Genomic DNA, 19,847 nt, shown 5'->3' on the forward strand with positions numbered 1-19,847 from the left:
TCTCCAGGGTGATGCCTTGTCATTAGCAAGATCTGAAGTGGAAAGGGACTCAAAAATTTTCTGCGGTCCACTGTTTCTGTATAGTCCCTGGTCCTGTAACTCCATCCTTCAGCCCAGGGAACCTGCAGTGCCTTAATTGAAACAGCTTAGTTAGCATTGAGTCTTTTTATAATTTGACAGAAATGCCTTGAAGCAACAGACCCGGATTCAGAAACTACCTTTCTATATTGGAATTCTTGTTTCCAGGTCTGGTGAAGTTCAAGGGCATCTTGAAGGTGGTGCACTTGGAGACAGTGAGGGAAGCAGGGGTGAAGTGGCTGCTACATGAGTACCTTCTGGAGCACCATTATGTTTGGCCTTGGAGAAGGCTTCTCAGCCGCCCTCCCAGATAGTGTGAGCACTCCAATCACAAACGTTACCTGAGTCAGCAGACCCCAGTGAGGGGCGTAGGCACGGGGGAACATCCCTGTGTATTTAGAGGAAGCATCGTTGATGCCACTGGAGCATCTGCTTCCCCAAAAGGACTATCCCTAAAGCCATAAATCTCAAATCCTTCTAAATCTGACCAGTGGGGGCTTCATGAGGATAGAGAGGAAGGAGCCGTCTTCTGGTCCCAAACTTTTGTTTTTTGGGGAGGTTTTTGACTAAATTTTGGCAGTTAGCTTAAGATTCAATCTGACAGTGGTGGAGACCTACTGATCACCAATCTCTGGGCCTCTCCAACCTTGCTCCTGTTATAAAACCACTGGGAGGATCTACCAAATAGCATTAAACAAGAGATCCAGTCTGTGTAGGGGCTCACTGGGAGTTACACCAGACCGCTGATGGTGAGCCTGGATGCAACCCTCTCAACCCCACTCTCCACCCCCTCCCCTTCCCATAACTCTGTCTCCTCCTCCAGACTCCAGTCTAGCCCGCCCTGGCTGTCTTGACACTTCATCCTTCTCCTTGAATTTCAGCTCTCATTGGAAACTCTGAACACCAAACAATTTAAAATCTTGTGTTCTCCAGATTTTAGATTTAGTAATCTGCCCCCTGGGCCTTCATCAACCCTTGAAAGCACTTAATTTTGTATACTCATTTCCTGTCTCACTCGATCAAATTTACTCTGCTTTTAGATATCCTTTTAACACTTTTTCAAACAGAAATGTTTACCTGCCAGTGATAAACTAGGCTGGCTGATGACATGACCTGTATGTTGTTGAAGGATGATCTTTTTCCTTCGTTCCATGAAGTCAAAGAGCAGAATACAGAGGATGGTTGTGCACAGCTAGTTTTTCTTAGTTGCCCATCCTTGGAGAATCAGGTACACACAACTTTAGAAAGAATCTCACAGTTCAGTAATAGATGTAACCAACCAAATAAAATATGAGGGGACATGAAAAGAGAGGGAAATCATTTTTGTTTTTCCCGGGTATACATGGGAAATGTTTGCTTCCCTGAAAATAACCCTTGCCTTTCTGTTACTCCAGGCTGCCCTTTTCTTGGGTCTGGGAGTATTGTTTTCCCTGGTAAGCATTCCCTTGGTCATCTACGACTGGGCCTACTCATCAAGTGGTGACGAAGGCCACTGAGACCAGCTGAGAAAAGCAGTCAAGTTATCACGCATCAGCAACCCTTCATCACTTCCTCTGCAAGTTTACAGAAGCAAACAGAAATTTACAAGATAGACAATGAAATAATACTTTGGTAGCAAAACAAGAGACCTGTTTCTATCATGGTTCATCCTTCTCCAGGATTGGGGATCAATTTTAAGATTGTCGATTTTTTTGGTTCCAAATTTCATGCAATCATATTTTCCAGTACTTTTCACAGTTGATTGTTTTTCACTCTACTAACTCTATTTTTTTGTGATTTCATCGTCTTAGAACTCTGAAGACGTGATCATCCATCATGTTTATTTATTGTACATCCAGATTCTGAAATAATTTTCCTACTGATGTTCAGCTTATATCTGTACCTTTTTAGCAGAGAAAAGAATCTTGAATTGTATATATTTATTTTGCTTTACAGAAAAAAATGGTTTCGTAAATAATTTGCCTATTTTGGTTAAAATAGCACATAGGGATAATCAGATGAGAGTCACAGGGCACATACCCTTGTTGGATCAGAGAATGCCCAATATTTGAGGCAGTTCTGATCACCTGGCAGGCGAGCTTCAGCAGCTCATGGCCTCGCTGGCATTCCATCCACTCTGTGCAGAGACCTTCTCTGGTGAGTGTTCTCAGCTCAGAAAGGGGTGGGAATGATTCTTACCTTGGTAAATATACTGAACTACACATCTGGGTTATCTAGCAAATGAAGTTTTGTTTCCCTCTTTGTGTCAAAGTTACTCTATATAATCTGAGTCAGCCTTTGTTGGGGAAGACCCACGACACCTTTATAACAAATTGAGAAACAGAAGTCCTACAAAAAGATTGTCCAAAATGTATGAGGAAATATTTTTCAGATGCAGATAACCTTCAGCCCAACATCTGTATTGTTGAAGGGGGAAAAACATTGTCTTAAATTATAAACCCAGCAGCTTCTACTCATGTCCATCAGCTTTTTGCACAGAAAATCATATGTATCTAACCAAGGATGATCTAGGGAAAGTAAGTCCTGTTTTATATTAGGTACTTTAGGGGGGTCTTTAAAAAATTTGTTTTATATCTATGAAAGTGAAAGTGTTAGTTGCTCAATTGTGTCCACCTCTTTGCAACCTCATGGACTGTAGCCTGCCAGGCTCCTCTGTTCATGGATTTCTCCAGGCAAGAAGACTGGAGTGGGTAGCCATTCCCTTCTTTAGGGGATCTTCCCGACCCAGGGATCGAACTGGTGTCTCCTGCATTGCAGGCAGATTCCTTACTGTCTGAGCCACCAAGGGAACCCAATCTGCCTGCAGTGCAGAAGACCCTGGTTCCATCTCTGGGTTGGGACGATCCCCTGGAGAAGGGAATGGCTACCCACTCCAGTATTCTTGCCTGGAGAAGTCCATGGACAGAGGAGTCTGGTGGACTATAGTCCATGAGGTTGCAAAGAGGTGAACACAACTGAGTGACTAACACTTTGTATCTATAAATTTAGGTTATTGCAAATACAAGATTTTTGTACCTTAAATAAGCCTCATTCCTATTTCTTCTCTACTAGCCATCCATCCAGTCTTGAAAAAAGAGCCTTCAGAGATGATTTTGAGGACAGCGTGGGATGAAAGCACTGTGTACCTTTCTCCCCCAAGATGGGGACTTTGGTGGCAGTGCTATCCCTCTCCTCATCCCTGGTCAAGGGTGGGCTGTCATTGCCCACCTGATGTGACCCACATAGGGGACAGAGTTGCTGACACTCTTACCCCAGCCCCTCTCCTAAAAGCCAGTGAAGGAAATTCCTGAGAGACTGTAAAAGCAGAGAAGTATGGGGCACGGTAGCTTGAAAAGGCACTGGGGACAGGATAGAAACCCAGTACCACATTCCCCCTGTGCTGGGCCATCGCCTGTGCGTGGATTGTCTGTATCACACAATGAGAAGCATGTGACCCTGTGAGCTAGTCTCATAAAACAGGGCTTGTGTTATATCTACATCCTGGTTGAATTCAACAAACATGTCGGTTCACTGAACAGATTTCTTATCCAGAGATAAGTAGCCTCTAACCATAGGCTCTTGGCAGAGTTTTGAGGCACTTAACTCTGGGCTCTGTTCCTCCCGCACTGAGATCCCTGGAGGCCTCCATATTTACCAGGAGTAACACGGAACTGTCCCCTCCCCTTTACAGACTAATATCCCATACAGAAAGCAAGCATCAGGATCATTCCTGACCCTCTTGGGGGAAAAGGAAAGATTATTTTCTGCCTGTCTTAGTAGTATCATCATAGGTTCTAATGTCATGCTCCAGAATTACATCCACAGAGATTAGAGTTCAGGTATTTAGAAATGAGTACCTACCTATGTATAAATTCCTAACCCAGTGAAACCCACAGCCATTTCTGTCCTTCTCAGCAGTCTTCCATAGATAAGCAGAAGAGAAACTCAACCAAACAAGATGCCTGGCCCTTGGAGCTTATCCGGGGACACCCAATCATGTAATAGCTAGATAGTGGATGACCCTCCATTAAAAAAATACAAATTTCATTTGCAAGCTATATTAGGCTGCTTCCCATTTTCTTCATTAACTTATAAAAATTCACTTTCTGCCCATATAGTTTAGAAGATTATCATTAGCTCTTGGGATGTATAGTGATATTTTTGGATCTTTGGAATTTATGTGTCAGAACAGGGGATTTTTTAAATTATTTAAAATATGCTTATTTAGAGGAGGCTTGGGATGTGTAATGATATTTTTGGATCTCTGGATTTTGTGTCAGAATGGGATTTTTTTTTTTATTATTTAAAATATGCTTATTTAGAGGAGGCACTTGTTGATGTCTGCACTACTACAGGGTTTTAAAACCTTTGTACGTTTATTTAAGTTTATTGTTGACTGAATATAATAGACCCTACTGTAATTTGTCAGTGATTAATTTCATCATTTGCAGTCCATGGGGTCGCTAAGAGTCGGATATGACTGAGCGACTTCACTTTCACTTTTCACTTTCCTGCATTGGAGAAGGAAGTGGCAACCCACTCCAGTGTTCTTGCCTGGAGAATCCCAGAGACGGGGGAGCCTGGTGGGCTGCCGTCTCTGGGATCGCACAGAGTCGGACACGACTGAAGTGACTTAGCAGCAGCAGCAGCAGCTGTAAAGGATACTGTTCTTATTCTTCTTGTTCAGAGTAGTGAACCCGTAGCCAAAAATACATGTACCATAGATGTTAGGTAGAATTTAAATCACACAGTCAAGTGCTGTACAGGTTTTTCTGCTATGTGAGTAGACTAACGAATTTTATACCTTAAGCCTTTGGGAGAAGCACACTTTCCTTGGGTAGATGGGATCTCAGCACCAGTGAACAGTGCTAGTTCATGCTTTGGGGTATGAACTGTTCTCTAGTTGTAATAACATAGCACACTGCAAATCCCTAATTTCCTTCATGTTACTTATTGGAAGTGAGGACAGCAGCATATGTAAAGGAAAGAAATTCAGTCTTGTTAATCATAGGCAGTCCCCAATTTATAAGCTAGTGCAGAACCCCAACTTATAGGCAGAGCATAGTGCAGAACTGTCGGTTGGTTGTTTGCAACCTGGAATGTATTTTCCTTCAGAAACCAAGTTATACATAATGGTTAGGCCCCCAGACCAACTAGAAAAGATGATCTAAACTCATAGTTTAGCTGAAATAGGGTACTATATTAACAAGATTGCTAAAGAATCTAAGCAATGAATATGATTTTGTTTCTAGCAGATGTTTGCTCAGAGTTGCCGAGAATCCATCCCTCATGTTGTTAGTGGAATCTGGATCAACCACTCCAGTCTCACACTGCCTGCTGGGTGGTGGCACCAGAGTAGCCACCAATTAGAAGTGCCCAGAGTGGCCTACAGCTGGGTCCCCAGCAAAGGAAGGGGACCAGGTCCAGGGCAACCAGAGACCTCATAGGAGGAAGAGGGTTAAGAAGGATTGAGGGGTCCTCTGATGGGCCATACATCACCAGGGACATTCTCCGCTGCTACCCCTTCTTTTCTCTGGAGGCTCAGGCCTGGCCTGCCTGCTTCTGTTTGTAGGACCTTTTGCTCCTGGAGTTTATCTCCTTCACTCCCACTACCGTAAATGATGTCACTGTGTAGCTTCTCCTGCATGCCAGTCGCTGAAGCCAGCACACAGCACTTTTAATGGATTTAGTGCTAGGAAACCATAGTTTAACTGCCCAATAGTCAAAGAGGGGTAAAAACCTCTCTACCCACTTTTCCTCTTATATTTGCAGACTCTGTTGAGAAAGACATACATGGGTGATGGCCATGGAGTTTGGGGTGGACTAATGGCTGTGATAAGGTGTCATGGTATTTCAGAGGACACCTCAGACAGTCACCCAGAATTAGCTTCTTTCTAGAGTTGGATTCAAGCCTCCAAGTCAGTGTTCCTCAAAGTGGGGATCCCCAGATCAGCAGCATCAGCATCACCTGGGAACTCGATGGGATGCATGTACTCAGGCCTCAGCCCAGACCAAATAAGATCAGAAACTTTGGGGGTGGAGGTCCAGCAAACTGTATTTTATAATGACTCCCAGTGATCTTGGCACAGGTCAAGTTAGAGACCCACATTGAGCCAATTCATCTCACCTTTTTCTCCCCAGTAGTCCTATCTGTCATTCTCAGACAGTGGTTCCTGGGACTTGAGGGATAAGAGTGGGAACCAGGACTTAGGGAGGGGAGAAATGCAGCCCCCTTCCTACTGGAAATGCTGGTACAGGTGCATCATTGCAAATAAGGCTGCCTGCACGTGGCCTGAGACACAGTAAGTTTAGAGTTTTGGCAGCTGTGAAGAAATGAAAATGAGGTGTTTCGGATTTTTTTTTTTTTTGAAAGCAATTAAAAGATCTACCTTTTGTTAGAGGAAATACTGAATTTAGGTCAGAAGTTTCTCTAGAATGTTTGGGTTCGTCATGTGATGATCAATCCTATCCTCCCTTTAAAGGGAGTTCTCTGCTGAGAGAGGCTACAGAAAAGCCTTTGAAAAGGTTAGTGCTCCACTCTTTCAGCGGATCAGAGTGCTGGATGGCACATCTTGTTGGGTTGGGGGTGGGGAGGAGATCGGTGAAATGATCAGGTATTTGATTTTATGCCTTTAGTGCAAAAGCCATCAGTTTCCCTCTGTTTTTCAATGTAAGTTGGCTTGAGGCTTAGGATGTAAACCTTAAGAATATAATTCCTGCATTCTAGTTCATGGTAAACTTCTATCCACTTTCAAATTAAAGACTGAGATTTTATCATTTGAGGATGTTAATGTTTTCCTTAGAAATGGCAAATCTGAGAATCTTTTAGCAACACCATTCCTGTAAAATACAGTGAATTATTTATAATGATCTAAGGTTTTCAGATACAAATTTGGGGACGGGGTGGCTAACAACTGAAAGATACCACTAAATCTTAAAGGAAAAGTTATTGAAAAGCATGTAAAATTCACAGGGCTCAGACCTCCTCCTTTAGAGTTTTCTGTAAGGAAGGACTGTGAAGCTGGGCCTATATGCATACAGGCTTGAATTCGTGTTTTTTAAAGGAAGAATCTATGCAGTTGAGGCTTATTGTAGGAAATACTTCATTTTTATGTAAATACATTGTAAATAAATAGGAGGCTGTATATTTTTGAAGTTGTTGATCCACATTGAAATAGAAGTTGCTAGTATCTGCATATCAAGAATAAATGTCTTCATTGATACTAGTGGTTTTGTTTGGGAATTAGAAAAATTTACATTCTCTCCCAGGTAACATAGTTCTCTTAATGTAAACTTGGAACCTACAAATCTTACTTGTTTAGAGAGAGAAATGTCTGAGAAATAGTTAACGTTGATTTCTTATACTGGTATTAAGATTAATTATTTCAAAGCTAGTCCTCTGAGCTACAAATAAAAAGGAACATTTTAGACCCAAATTATTGCCGTATAGAAATAGAATACCCAAAATAACAAGTTGTTTCTTTGCAATACTGTTTCACTGTTAACACTGATACTACTACACAGTATTTATGAAAACAGATGTTGGGGAGGAGGAATTTTTTTTTTTTCCAAAATTGAATTTCTGTTTCCCAAACTTTGGTCCCTTTGAAAGGGAAAGAGCTGAATATTAGACCTGAATATTAACTGTGAGCACAAATTTGAAAGAAAGAAGAAAAGAACTATTATTTATCAAGCTTTTGAAAGTCTTGCATGTTTGCCTTTCAGTGTCCACGCCAACATAGGATGTCTTAAGTAATTTTTTTTTTCCCAAAAGACTTGAGTCTTGATCGCTGGTATGTAATCTACTCTCTAGAGTTCAGTGTATTCTAGACTTCATCTACCTGTAGCACACCACTGGTGTACTAATGTAAAACCTTGTCAATGAGTTTCAGATGGATGATTTAAGTGAGTCACATGTCACAAAACTTTGTAATTCATGGTTGATTAAACACATAGTTTTGTTTTTTCCCCCCAGGATGTGGGACATGTAAGAAGTTCTATTGTATAACTTCTCTGTTAACATAGTTTTTAAACATTAAAATGTGGAATAAAGCATTTATGAATTTTTGTGTTCATTCTTCTAGGGTACAATACTGAGGTGGCTCAATGGCTAAGAATCTGCCTGCAATGCGGGAGACACGGGTTCGATCCCTAAATTGGGAAGATCCCCTGGAGGAGGAAATGGTAATCCCCTCCAGTATTCTTGCCTGGATAATCCCATGGACAGAGGAGCCTGATGGGGAGCCATGGGGTTGCAAAGAGTTGGACCTGAGTGACTGAACACGCACACACACACACACTAACTAAAAGGGCCTGGGGGTAATTGGGTTCTTGCTACACTCACTAGTTGGGATTGTTGGAGACAGATTGGCCAACTTGTCAGTGTTTCGGGACACTGAGAGTTCATGGAACCTTATATTCAAGTGTCCAAACTTTAAAAAATGCTTCCAGTTCTACTAGTAAGCAGAAATGCATGTTTGTTTATGGCTTTAAAAATAATCTTGTTCCTGTGACAATGTTATTCCAACCAACTGAGTTATTTACAGAAAATTGAGCATGTAATAGTTCTTCATTACTGATCGGGACATAGACTTGGATTACTGTGATATTGAATGGTTTGCCTTGGAAATGAACAGAGATCGTTCTATCGTTTTTGAGATTGCACCCAACAACTGCATTTCGGACTCTTTTGTTGACTATGAGGGCTACTCCATTTCTTCTAAGGGATTCTTGCCCACAGTAGTAGATATAATGGTCATATGAGTTAAATTCACCCATTCCAGTCCATTTTAGTTCACTGATTCCTAAAATGTTGATGTTCACTCTTGCTATCTCCTGTTTGACCACTTCCAATTTATCTTGATTCATGGATCTAACATTCCAGGTTTCTATGCAGTGTTGTTCTTTACAGCATCCACTTTGCTTCCATCACCAGTCACATCCACAACTGGGCATTGTTTTTGCTTTGGCTCCATCTCTTTATTCTTTCTGGACTTAGTTCTCCACTAGCATATTGGACACCTACCAACCTGGGGAGTTCAACTTTCAGTGTCATAATTTTTGCATTTTCATACAGTTCATGGGGTTCTCCAGGCAAGAATACTAAAGTGGTTTGCCATTCCCTTCTCCAGTAGACCACGTTTGGTCAAAAAACTAAGATCCTGGCATCCAGTCCCATCACTTCATGGCAAATAGATGGGGAAACAATGGAAACAGCGAGAGACTTTATTTTCAGTTTCAGTTCAGTTGAGTCACTCAGTTGTGTCCGACTCTTTGTGACCCCATGAACCACAGCAGCCAGGCCTCCCTGTCCATCACCAACTCCCAGAGTCCACCCAAACCCATGTCCATTGAGTCAGTGATACTATCCAACCATCTCATCCTCTGATGTCCCCTTCTCCTCCTGCCCTCAATTTTTCCCAGCATCAGAGTTTTTTCAAATGAGTCAGCTCTTTGCATCAGGTGGCCAAAGTATTGGAGTTCCAGCTTCAACATCAGTCCTTCCAACAAACACCCAGGACTGATCTCCTTTGTCCAAGGGACTCTCAAGATTCTTCTCCAGTACCACAGTTCAAAAGCATCAATTCTTCTGTGCTCAGCTTTCTTCACAGTCCAACTCTCACATCCATACATTACCACTGGAAAAACCATAGCCTTGACTAGACAGACCTTTGTTGGCAAAGTAACGTCTCTGCTTTTTAATATGCTGTCTAGGTTGGTCATAGCTTTCCTTCCAAGGAGCACACGTCTTTTAATTTCATGGCTGCAGTCACCATCTGCAGTGATTTTGGAGCCCTGAAAAATAAAGTCAGCCACCGTTTCCACTGTTTCCCCATCTATTTTCCATGAAGTGATGGGACCAGATGCCATGATTTTAGTTTTCTGAATGTTGAGTTTTAAGCCAACTTTTTCACTCTCCTCTTTCACTTTCATCAAGAGGCTCTTTAGTTCTTCACTTTCTGCCATAAGGGTGGTGTCATCTGCATTTCTGAGGTTATTGATATTTCTCCCAGCAATCTTGATTCCAGCTTGTGTTTCTTCCAGCCCAGCGTTTCTCATGATGTACTCTGCGTAGAAGTTAAATAAGCAGAGTGACAATACACAGCCTTGACATACTCCTTTTCCTATTTGGAACCAGTCTGTTGTTCCATGTCCAGTTCTAACTGTTGCTTCCTGACTTTGCACACAGGTTTCTCAAGAGGCAGATCAGGTGGTCTGGTATTCCCATCTCTTTCAGAATTTTCCACAGTTTATTGTGATCCACACAGTCAAAGGCTTTGGCATAGTCAATAAAGCAGAAATAGATGTTTTTCTGGAACTCTCTTGCTTTTTTGATGATCCAGAGGATGTTGGCAATTTGATCTCTGGTTCCTCTGGCTTTTCTAAAACCAGCTTGAACATCTAGAAGTTCACAGTTCACGTATTGCTGAAGCCTGGCTTGGAGAATTTTGAGCATTACTTTACTAGCGTGTGAGATGAGTGCAATTGTGTGGTAGTTTGACTATTTTGGGGGGCTCCAAAATCACTGCAGATGGTGACTGCAGCCATGAGATTAAAAGATGCTTGCTCCTTGGAAGAAAGCTATGACCAATCTAGACAGCATATTAAAAAGCAGAAACATTACTTTGCCAACAAAGGTCTGTCTAATCAAGGCTATGGTTTTTCCAGTGGTCATGTATGGATGTGAGAGTTGGACTATTAAGAAAGCTGAATACCGAAGAATTTATGCTTTTGAACTGTGGTGTTGAAGAAGACTCTTGAGAGTCCCTTGGATTGCAAGGAGATCAAATCAGTCAATCCTCAAGGAAATCAGTGCTGAATATTCATTGGAAGGACTTGATGCTAAAGCTGAAACTCCAATATTTGGTCATCTGATGAGAAGAAGTGGCTCATTGGAAAAGACCCTGATGCTGGGAAAGATTGAAGGCAGGAGGAGAAGGGGACAACAGAGGATGAGATTTTAGATAGCATCACTGACTGGATGGACATGAGTTTGGGCAAACTCCAGGAGTTGGTGATGGACAGGGAGGCCTGGCGTGCTACAGTCCATAGGGTCACATGACTGAGTGTTGGAACTGAACTGAACAGTTCTTTGTGTACCAGTAAGAACTGGCTCCCCCAAACCTCAGTTCACTGCATTGTTCTAAGATTATTTGTAAAAGCTAAAACTCAGTGATTAAAGACAAATGAGAATTCTAAAAAAAAGAAAAATTCTTCCAATAGGAATCTCTCTGATCTGAAGCATATTACAATTCTCCAATCCTTAATAATCAGAGTAGGTTCAACATAATATTTTCTTCTTAAACTCAAGATCATCTTTATGAGTATCAGTTTCTGTGCCATCTTGTATGAGGGACTCTAGTCTTTCTCTGCCCACATTGTAACCACTCATAAAATAGGAAATCCTATCAATACTTCCATTTTTCCAGGAACTATTGAAGGGAAAGCTCCTATAGCCTGATTTTTCCCTTGTCCATCATTGGCTCCTCCCCATGATTTTAGGAAAGTTTATCCGACCAAGATGGCAAGATGGCCATAGTCTGATGTCTGCATTTATCTGTGGACAGGGTTAGTGCAGGAACAACCTGCACCTCAAGGTATGACTGGGTGTGAGGCTGCTCTTGACCCTCACTGGGCTGCCCTGGAGATAGCTTATTCTGCAGGGCCACCTTCTTGCCCATGTGGATCTCAAGGTGGAAATTTGGAGCCAGGAGTCCAAGCTGTGGACTCCAACCTAGCTTCATTAGCAATAAGGCTGATACTTTTATCCTTATGTGCCTCCTGTTTCTGTTTCTTAATCAAAACCCCAGGGATAAAGGGTGTGAGTCATTTCACTTTCAAACTCAAGCAGTTGTAAAAGTGTGTCAGAATTGAGCAGGTTTTCTTATGAATCAAAAGGTCTGGTCCTATTGTACTTTTAATGGCTCTGACTGCTTCCACTACCATTCCATGCTAATGTGTATTCTGCCCTATTTTACATATAATTGTTTGGATTTGGGGAGAATAACCCATAATGAAATAAACTATGGACTTCCAAAACGGAATAAACTATGGACTTACTGATTACCTTGCAACTCAGAAGACCTGCTTGCTTACCTTCTAGATTTATAATTACATTCTGTCTCATTAGCATTGTCTGAGAAGGAGTTGATGAGACCCAAATAACTGAGCCATTTTTTGTATACCAGTGTTTTATCATTCATTATTTCTAATTTTAGACTAATCCAAATTGGCAGGACAATCTGTTCTTCAGTAGTTAGTGCAACATTAAAATAACCTGCCAAATTATCAAAATGCATTATAAAGCAATGGCATTTAAAACAGACTTATGATGTGGAAATAAATAGATCATAATAGAGAACCCAAATAACATCAGAAAAGTAGCCTTTCCAAATTAATGGGGAAAATAAGGGATACTCAATAAATGGTGAAAAAAAATGACTTAGTTTTATGAAGATAATAAAGCTATATCCTTATATTGCCCCTTATATCTTAAAAAAATGCTCATCTAAAGACTTTAAAACACACAGGTAAATATGTCTTTTTTTTTTTTTTTTACAAATGTAGTGCTATGATTCTCATATAAACTAGTCAAGTGTCAAAATGTTTATCTAGCTCATTATTAATAAAGGAACAAATAAGATGTTTTAAAATGGTTCCAGGGAGAATTCAAAGAAAAGACACATATATGAGCAACCAGAGATGCTGAAATGAATTTGCTAAAAGATGCAAAACTGGCTCTTTCCCAGGGAGAAATCAATTACATCTCCATCGGACAGAATTCATTTGCTTCTTTGGGCAATAATCATTTTGGTTTCTATCAGCTTTCTACAATTGACAGCGTTATGAAACAACTCAAAGACAAAAAAATGAGCAAAATTCATTTGGAATCAGAACTCAGAAGGGACATCTAGTATTACACAGAAAACCTACTAATTTTTTCTACTCCTTTTTAAAACTTCAAATTCTTTCCAATTTTATTAATATCTTTCCCTTTTTTGACCATAAAAGTCTCTAAGATTATTTTTGGTCATTAAAAAAAGATGGCCTCGTTTGGTGTGACCTGATAATTCACATAGGCGCAGTGTCAGTTAACCAAGTAGGCTTTCTTGGGGCTTCCCTGGTGGTTCAGTGATAAAGAACATGCCTGCCAATGCAGGAGACTCGGGTTCGATCCCTGGGTCTGAAAGACTCCCCTGGAGGATAAAAATGGCAACCAACTCCAGTATTCTTGCCTCTGAAATCCTATGGACAGAGGAGCCTGTTGGGCTACAGTCCATGGGGTCACAAAAGAGTGGCACATGACTCAGCTACTAAACAACAACAGGCCTTTCTTGGGTTTGTGTTGTACAACCACTGGAGCTCTCAAGTGCACTTTTAAAAGTCTCTATTATTTGCCAGCTCAAGTCTAGGAAGGGCTTCCCTGGTGGCTCTCCTGCAATGCGGGAGACCTGGCTTCGATTCCTGGGTTGGGAAGACCCCCTGGAAAAGGGAATGGCTACCCCCTTCAGTATACTTGCCTGGAGAACTCCATAGACAGAGGAGCCTGGAGGGCTGCAATCCATGGGATCACAAAGAGTTGGACACAACTGAGTGACTTTCACTTTCAAGGCTAGGAAATCAAGCCCAAGAAATTCCACCATACTTTGCCCATGTTGCCTATAAATCTGAATGAATTCCTCTCTATGTGAGTTCCCAAATTTGCTAAGGAGCCTGGTCTTCTAGAAAGTGCCCTTTCTCACAATCTATAAGGATGCTGCAAGAACGGGCTTTCCTGGGATGGCTTTGCTGGCACTGGCTTCATAAGTAAAATCAACCCGTGTTCACTAGAGGTATTCAATTAAATGAACATCCTTCACAAATACAACATTCCCAGAAATTGATATACAATTTTTTTCAATTATATACTAGTAGAAAGGAAGCTATGCAAATAACTATACATTGCTATGAAGGAGAAAAGAACTTAGAGCTTCTTAATTTATTGATGGTGAGAAAATCAATGAGTTTAACTTCATTTTACAAAAGCAGAGTCTAGTGAATCAATGTAGATTAAAGATAGCTTAAAAAGAAATAGAAATGGCTTCCTTGTTTATCCAGAAAAGAGTATTAAAACAGTCTCAACAGAACCACAGAAAACTTTCCCTCATTAACGCCTTCCATCCTGTGTAATTCTGCTCTGCTGGATCTTGGTTTAAGGTTCTGCTGACATAAACTTACCTGCTTCTGGACTAAAAGGAGTCATGGAAAGTCAGACTCACTTCACAGGTACAGCTTGAAAGTTATCTAAGTAACATCGGCCCAGAAACATGACCCAAAAGTCTATTCTATGAAGTATCAGTAGTTTAATATACTTGGCAAGTCCTTTTCCAATGGGCCTTTTCCAATGACGCAATGGGCCTCTGTGTCTTTGCTTTGTTGTTGCTGTTCAGCCTCCAAGTCGTGTCTGACTCTGCAACCCCATAAACTGCAGCACTCCAGGCTCCCCTGTCCTTCACTGTCTCCTGGAGTTTGCTCAAAGTCATGTCCATTGAGTCAGTGATGCTATCTAACCATCTTATCCTCTGTCGCCTCCTTCTCATTTTGCCCTCAATATTTCCCAGCATTGGAGTCTGTTCCAATGAGTTGGCTCTTTGCATCAGGTGGCCAAAGTATTGGAGCTTCAGCATCAGTCCTTTCAATGAATATTCAGGTTGATTTCCTTTAGGATTGACCGGTGTGATCTCCTTGCAGTCCAAGGGACTCTCAAGAGTCTTGTCTAGCACCACAGTTCAAAAGCATCAATTCTTTAGTGCTCAGATTTGTTTATGGTCCAACTCTCACATCCATACATGACTACTGGAAAAACCACTTTGACTATGCAGACCTTTGTCAGCAAAGTGATGTCTCTGCTTTTTAATATACTGTTTAGGTTTGTCAAAACTTTCCTTTCAAGGAGCAAGTGTCTTTTAATTTCATGGCTGCAGTCACCATCTGCACTGATTTTGTAGCCCAATAAAATATAACCTATCACTATTTCCACTTTTTCTCCTTCTATTTGCCAAGAAGTGATTGGACTAGATGCCATGATCTTTGTTTTTTGAACATTGAGCTTTAAGCCAGCTTTTTCACTCTCCTCTTTCACCCTCATCAAGAGGCTCTTTACCAATAGCTGATTCATGTTGATGTTTGGCAGAACCAGCACAACATTATAAAGCAATTAGCCTTCAATTGAAAAAATAAATAAATTTTAAACATAAATAAATAAATTTAAAGGTTAAAAATTCTCTTTAGTTCCTCTTCACTTTCTGCCATTAGAGTGGTATCATTTGCATATTTGAGGTTGTCGATATTTCTCCCAGCAATCTTTTTTTTTTTTTTTTAAAGAGCCTGAGCCTGGTCCTCAGAACTCTCTGCCCTCTGACTGCAGGTGACTGCTGCTTAACAGGCTGCTCTCTCCCAGCAATCTTGATTCCCACTTGTGATTCATCCAGCCCTGCATTTTGCATGATGTTCTCTACAGGGTGATAATACACAGCCTTGACAAACTCCTTTCCCAACTTTGAAACAGTCTGTTGTTTCATGTTCAGTTCTAACTGTTGCTTCTTGACCTGCATACAGGTTTCTCAGGAGACAGATAAGGTGGTCTGGTATTCCCATCTCTTTAAGGATTTTCCAGTTTGTTTTGTGATCAACACAGTCAAAGGCTTTAGCATAGTCAAGCCTAGTCAATGAAGCAGAAGTAGATGTTTTTCTGGAATTTCCTTGCTTTCTCTATGATCCACTGAATGCTGGAAATTTGATCTCTGATTCCTCTGCTTTTTCTAAGCCCATTTGTGTATCTGGAAGCTCTGAGTTCATGTACTGCTGAAACCTAGCTAAGAAGGATTTTGAGCATAACCTTGCTAGCATGAAAAGTGAGCACAATTGTATGGTAGCTTGAACATTCTTTGGTATTGCCCTTCTTTGGGATAGGCATGAAAGCTGACGTTTTCCAGTCCTATGGCCATTGCTGAGTTTTCCAACTTTGCTGACATATTGCCTGCCATACTTGGATTTTAAAACTTCAGCTGGAATCCCATCACCTCCACTAGCTTTTTTTTTTTTTTTGTAGAAATGCTTCCTAAGGCTTACTTGAACTCACACTCCGAGATGCCTGGCTCTAGGTGAGTGAGTATACTATAGTGATTATTCTGGTCATTAAGACCTTTTTGTATAGTTCTTCCATGTTTTCTTGCCACTTCTTATTAATCTCTTCTGCTTCTGTTAGGTCCTTACTGTTTCTGTCCTTTATCATGCCCATCCTTGCATGAAATGTTCCCTTGATATCTCCAATTTTCTTAAAGATATCTCTAGTTTTTCCCAGTCTATGGTTTTCCTCTATTTCTTTGCATTATTCATTTAAGAAGGCCTTCTATCTCTCCTTGCTATTCTCTGGAACTCTGCATTCAGTTTGGTATGTCTTTCCCTTTCTCCCTTGCCTTTTGCTTCTCTTCTTTCCTCAGATATTTATAAAGCCTCCTTGAACAACCACTTTGCTTCTTGCATTTCTTTTTCTTGGGTGTGGTTTTGGTCACTGCCTCCTGTACAGTGTTATGAGCCTCCATCCATGGTTCTTCAGCCACTCTGTCTACTGAGTCTAATCCCTTTAATCTATCTGTCACTTCCACTGTATAATCATACGGGATTTTATTTAGGTCATACATGAATGGCCTAGTGGTTTTCACTATTTTCTTCAATGTCTGCTAAAGATCCAGACTTTGACCTGCAGCTTATAGCAGGACCTCAGACAACTTTCAAGAATCATAGAACCTGTTGAATAACAAGACTGAAAAGCTGTGGTTAATTTCCTAGGTAACTAATGGTTTCCACTCTATCTTAATTATTCTTCCAGAAAACCTTAAAGAGCCATGTAGTATTCCACTGAAAGGATACCCAGTAATCTTTTTTGCCTATTCCAAAGCCTTTCAGAGTTTTCCTATCACTATCTATATATCTGTGGGACTTCCCTATAGTTCAGATAGTAAAGAATCTGCCTGCAATGCAGGAGACCCGGGTTCAATCCCTGGGTCAGTAACATCCCCTGGAGAAGGAAATGGCCACCCACTCCAGTATTCTTGCCTGGAGAATTCCATGGACAGAGTAGCCTGGTGGGTACAGTCCATGGGGTCACAAAGAGTTGGACATGACTAAACAATACACAGATATCCGTATCTTATATATACATTATCTTGGAGAGGGGAAGGCCTTTCTGCATACAAAATGCAGAGGTCACAAAGAAAGTAATTGAGCTATAAATATTTTTAAACTCTCTATGACTTACAAAGTAACAAAGTGCAGAAAAAAAAATTTCAAATAGATGAAACTAACATTTGCTACACCCCAGTTGCGACTACTATGACCTGACTCTCAAATTTGAGGTGGAAATTATTCAAAGTATTCCCTTAATCATATTACCAGGATGCTCCATGCTTCCTTCTTGATCGTCCCCATTCCAAATTGTCCAAGAACCCTTGAGGCATTTAGCTCCAGAAGTGCCTGCTTCCAAACTCCAGGCAAAAGCGAACTTCCAAGTGAATTGAATCAGTTCACAGCAGGCTTTCATCCCACTGCCGTGCAGTTTCTGTTGCTGCCATACAGTGTTACTGTTGAACACTGGCACTGCAGTTTGTTAATTTGCCTCTGCTGTTAACCATGGTGCACTGGCTGGTCCACAACTCATCCAGGGTTGAAGCCACAGAGAAAGGATGACTAGTGCAGGCAGTGCTGTGGTGACTGCCGCCTTGGGAGCCCAAGCAAAGAAGAACAGTTTGCCAAAGCTTGTTCCCAACTCATGCCCTCCAGGCTGTCTGACTTAGGCAGGACTCCCGTTAAAGCTACACATGGTATCAACTCTTTCCCTTCCCCCTCCACCCCGCTGGGTATTTAAACCTGATACTGATGCCAGATCTCCATTCTGTGTGTCCCTCTTGGTGAGTTCCCCTTTAGGGAATCTATGCTACTGCTAAGTTGCTTCAGTCGTGTCCGACTCAGTGTGAGCCCATAGACAGCAGCCCACCGGGCTCCCCCGTCCCTGGGATTCTCCAGGCAAGAACACTGGAGTGGGTTGCCATTTCCTTCTCCAATGTATGAAAGTGAAAGGTGAAAGGGAAGTCGCTCAGTCATGTCTGACTCTTAGCGACCCCATGGACTGCAGCCTACCAGGTTCCTCCGTCCATGGGATTTGCCAGGCAAGAGTACTGGAGTGGGGTGCCATCACCTTCTCCGAGGGAATCTATGAGAGAGGTTCTAAAAGTAGTAAAATTCAAAAGAGAAGGTACTGGTAGCAGAATTAATCCTATCTTTGTGATGTCTCTGCAAATTTGCCTGACTTTCCAACTGTCATTGTTTCAATACCTCAAGGGATGTTTGGCTTCAAACGGTCACACTAAACCACAAAAATATTTCTGGTTACAGTTCTTCCTTGAGGGGATGCCTGTATGTTCGGCTCCTATTTAGAACTTTAGAGAGGCCATTCCATTGACTTTTTCTTGTTTGAAAGTTACTAAACTGTATTCACAAAGAAACAGTTTAAAGTTCTGCCTACCCAGTCCTTGGCTACATAGCAGAGAGCTAATCTCCTTAATGAATCAAAAGCTTTTAAAAATCAGTAAGAAAAAAATTTTAATCCCTGTGAAAAATGGGCTACAAAAATGTAAAAAGAAGCTACCAGAAAAAGAAATAAATGTTTGAAATGGTACCCAATCTAATAATCCAACTCATAGGTAAAAATGTTTTAATTGGAGGCTAATTACTTTACAATATTGTATTGGTTTTGCCATACATCATCATGAATCTGCCACAATAAATGTAGTTTAGAACATTTATATAACTTTAAAATTTTTACTTTCATCCTGGCAAAGATTAAAGCAGTTGCTAATGTAATTCTGGTAAGGATGTAAGAAACAGCCATTCTGATATGCAACTGATGACAGTATGAACTGTTGCAAACTTTTTAGAGATAAATTTGGCAATATCTATTAATACTCTTAACTTTTGCCCATCAATTCCACATCTGTGAATTTTTCTAACTCACAAGAAGGTACAAAAATAAATGTGTAATATACTATCAGATCCTCATCGATTCATCTCAATTCGTATTCCTGTCTCTCTTTTTTCACTGGTTCTGCTTCCCTTAGGCTGTTTCTTTGTCTCTTTATACTATACTCTTGAACAGTCCTTATGTTACCACTTCTCCACAAGTAAACCCAGCCCCACCTCCCTATTTTTCATATTCAGGCTCCCAGTTAGCCTAGCTCCACATCCCAGATAGAAATTAGAAACATTTTCTCATCTTATGCATCAGAAAATTTTAATTGGAAGATTCTTGTTCAACCACAGCTTGATTTTTCATAACTAGTTCCAAAACAGGATGGGTAGCTTTTATATATTTTGTGAATTTGTTGTTGGTGTTGTTTAGTTGCTAAGTCTTGTCAGTCTTTTGCAGCACCATGGACTGTAGCCTGCCAGGCTTCTCTGTCCATGGGATTTCCCAGGCAACAGTGGGTTGCCATTTCCTTCTCTAGAGGATTTATGCTAGAGTCTGTCTTCAGGCCTTCTATAGTGGTATAACCAGAGATATTTTCAAAATTATCCAAAACTTAAAAATAAGACAAAGAAAAGAAAGACATAATATCGAACTGGGACATTATTTATCAGTGCCACCCACAGATTATTTAATCATCTATAGGAATGTGTACTCCTGACTATGTGTGTTAGTCGGTCAGTCGTGTCCAGCTGTCTTTGTGACCCCATGAACTGTAGCCTGTCAAGCT

At 41.0% G+C, this 19,847-nt stretch overlaps 1 protein-coding gene across 2 annotated transcripts in view; it reads left to right on the forward strand.

Annotated features, from left to right (window-relative positions):
* Nucleotides 1-8,112, forward strand: part of SLC38A1 (solute carrier family 38 member 1) — a 78,775-nt gene extending 70,663 nt beyond the window's left edge. For both annotated transcript variants that reach the window (XM_070789232.1, XM_019960741.2), the window contains exon 17: nucleotides 1,473-8,112. In XM_070789232.1, the coding sequence (XP_070645333.1) occupies nucleotides 1,473-1,574 (102 nt within the window). In that variant the 3' untranslated portion in view covers nucleotides 1,575-8,112. The remainder of the gene's footprint in view (nucleotides 1-1,472) is intronic.
* Nucleotides 8,113-19,847: the final 11,735 nt, after the last annotated feature.

The sequence above is a fragment of the Bos indicus genome, chromosome 5 (genome assembly GCF_029378745.1).
Source record: "Bos indicus isolate NIAB-ARS_2022 breed Sahiwal x Tharparkar chromosome 5, NIAB-ARS_B.indTharparkar_mat_pri_1.0, whole genome shotgun sequence".
NCBI lineage: Eukaryota > Metazoa > Chordata > Mammalia > Artiodactyla > Bovidae > Bos > Bos indicus.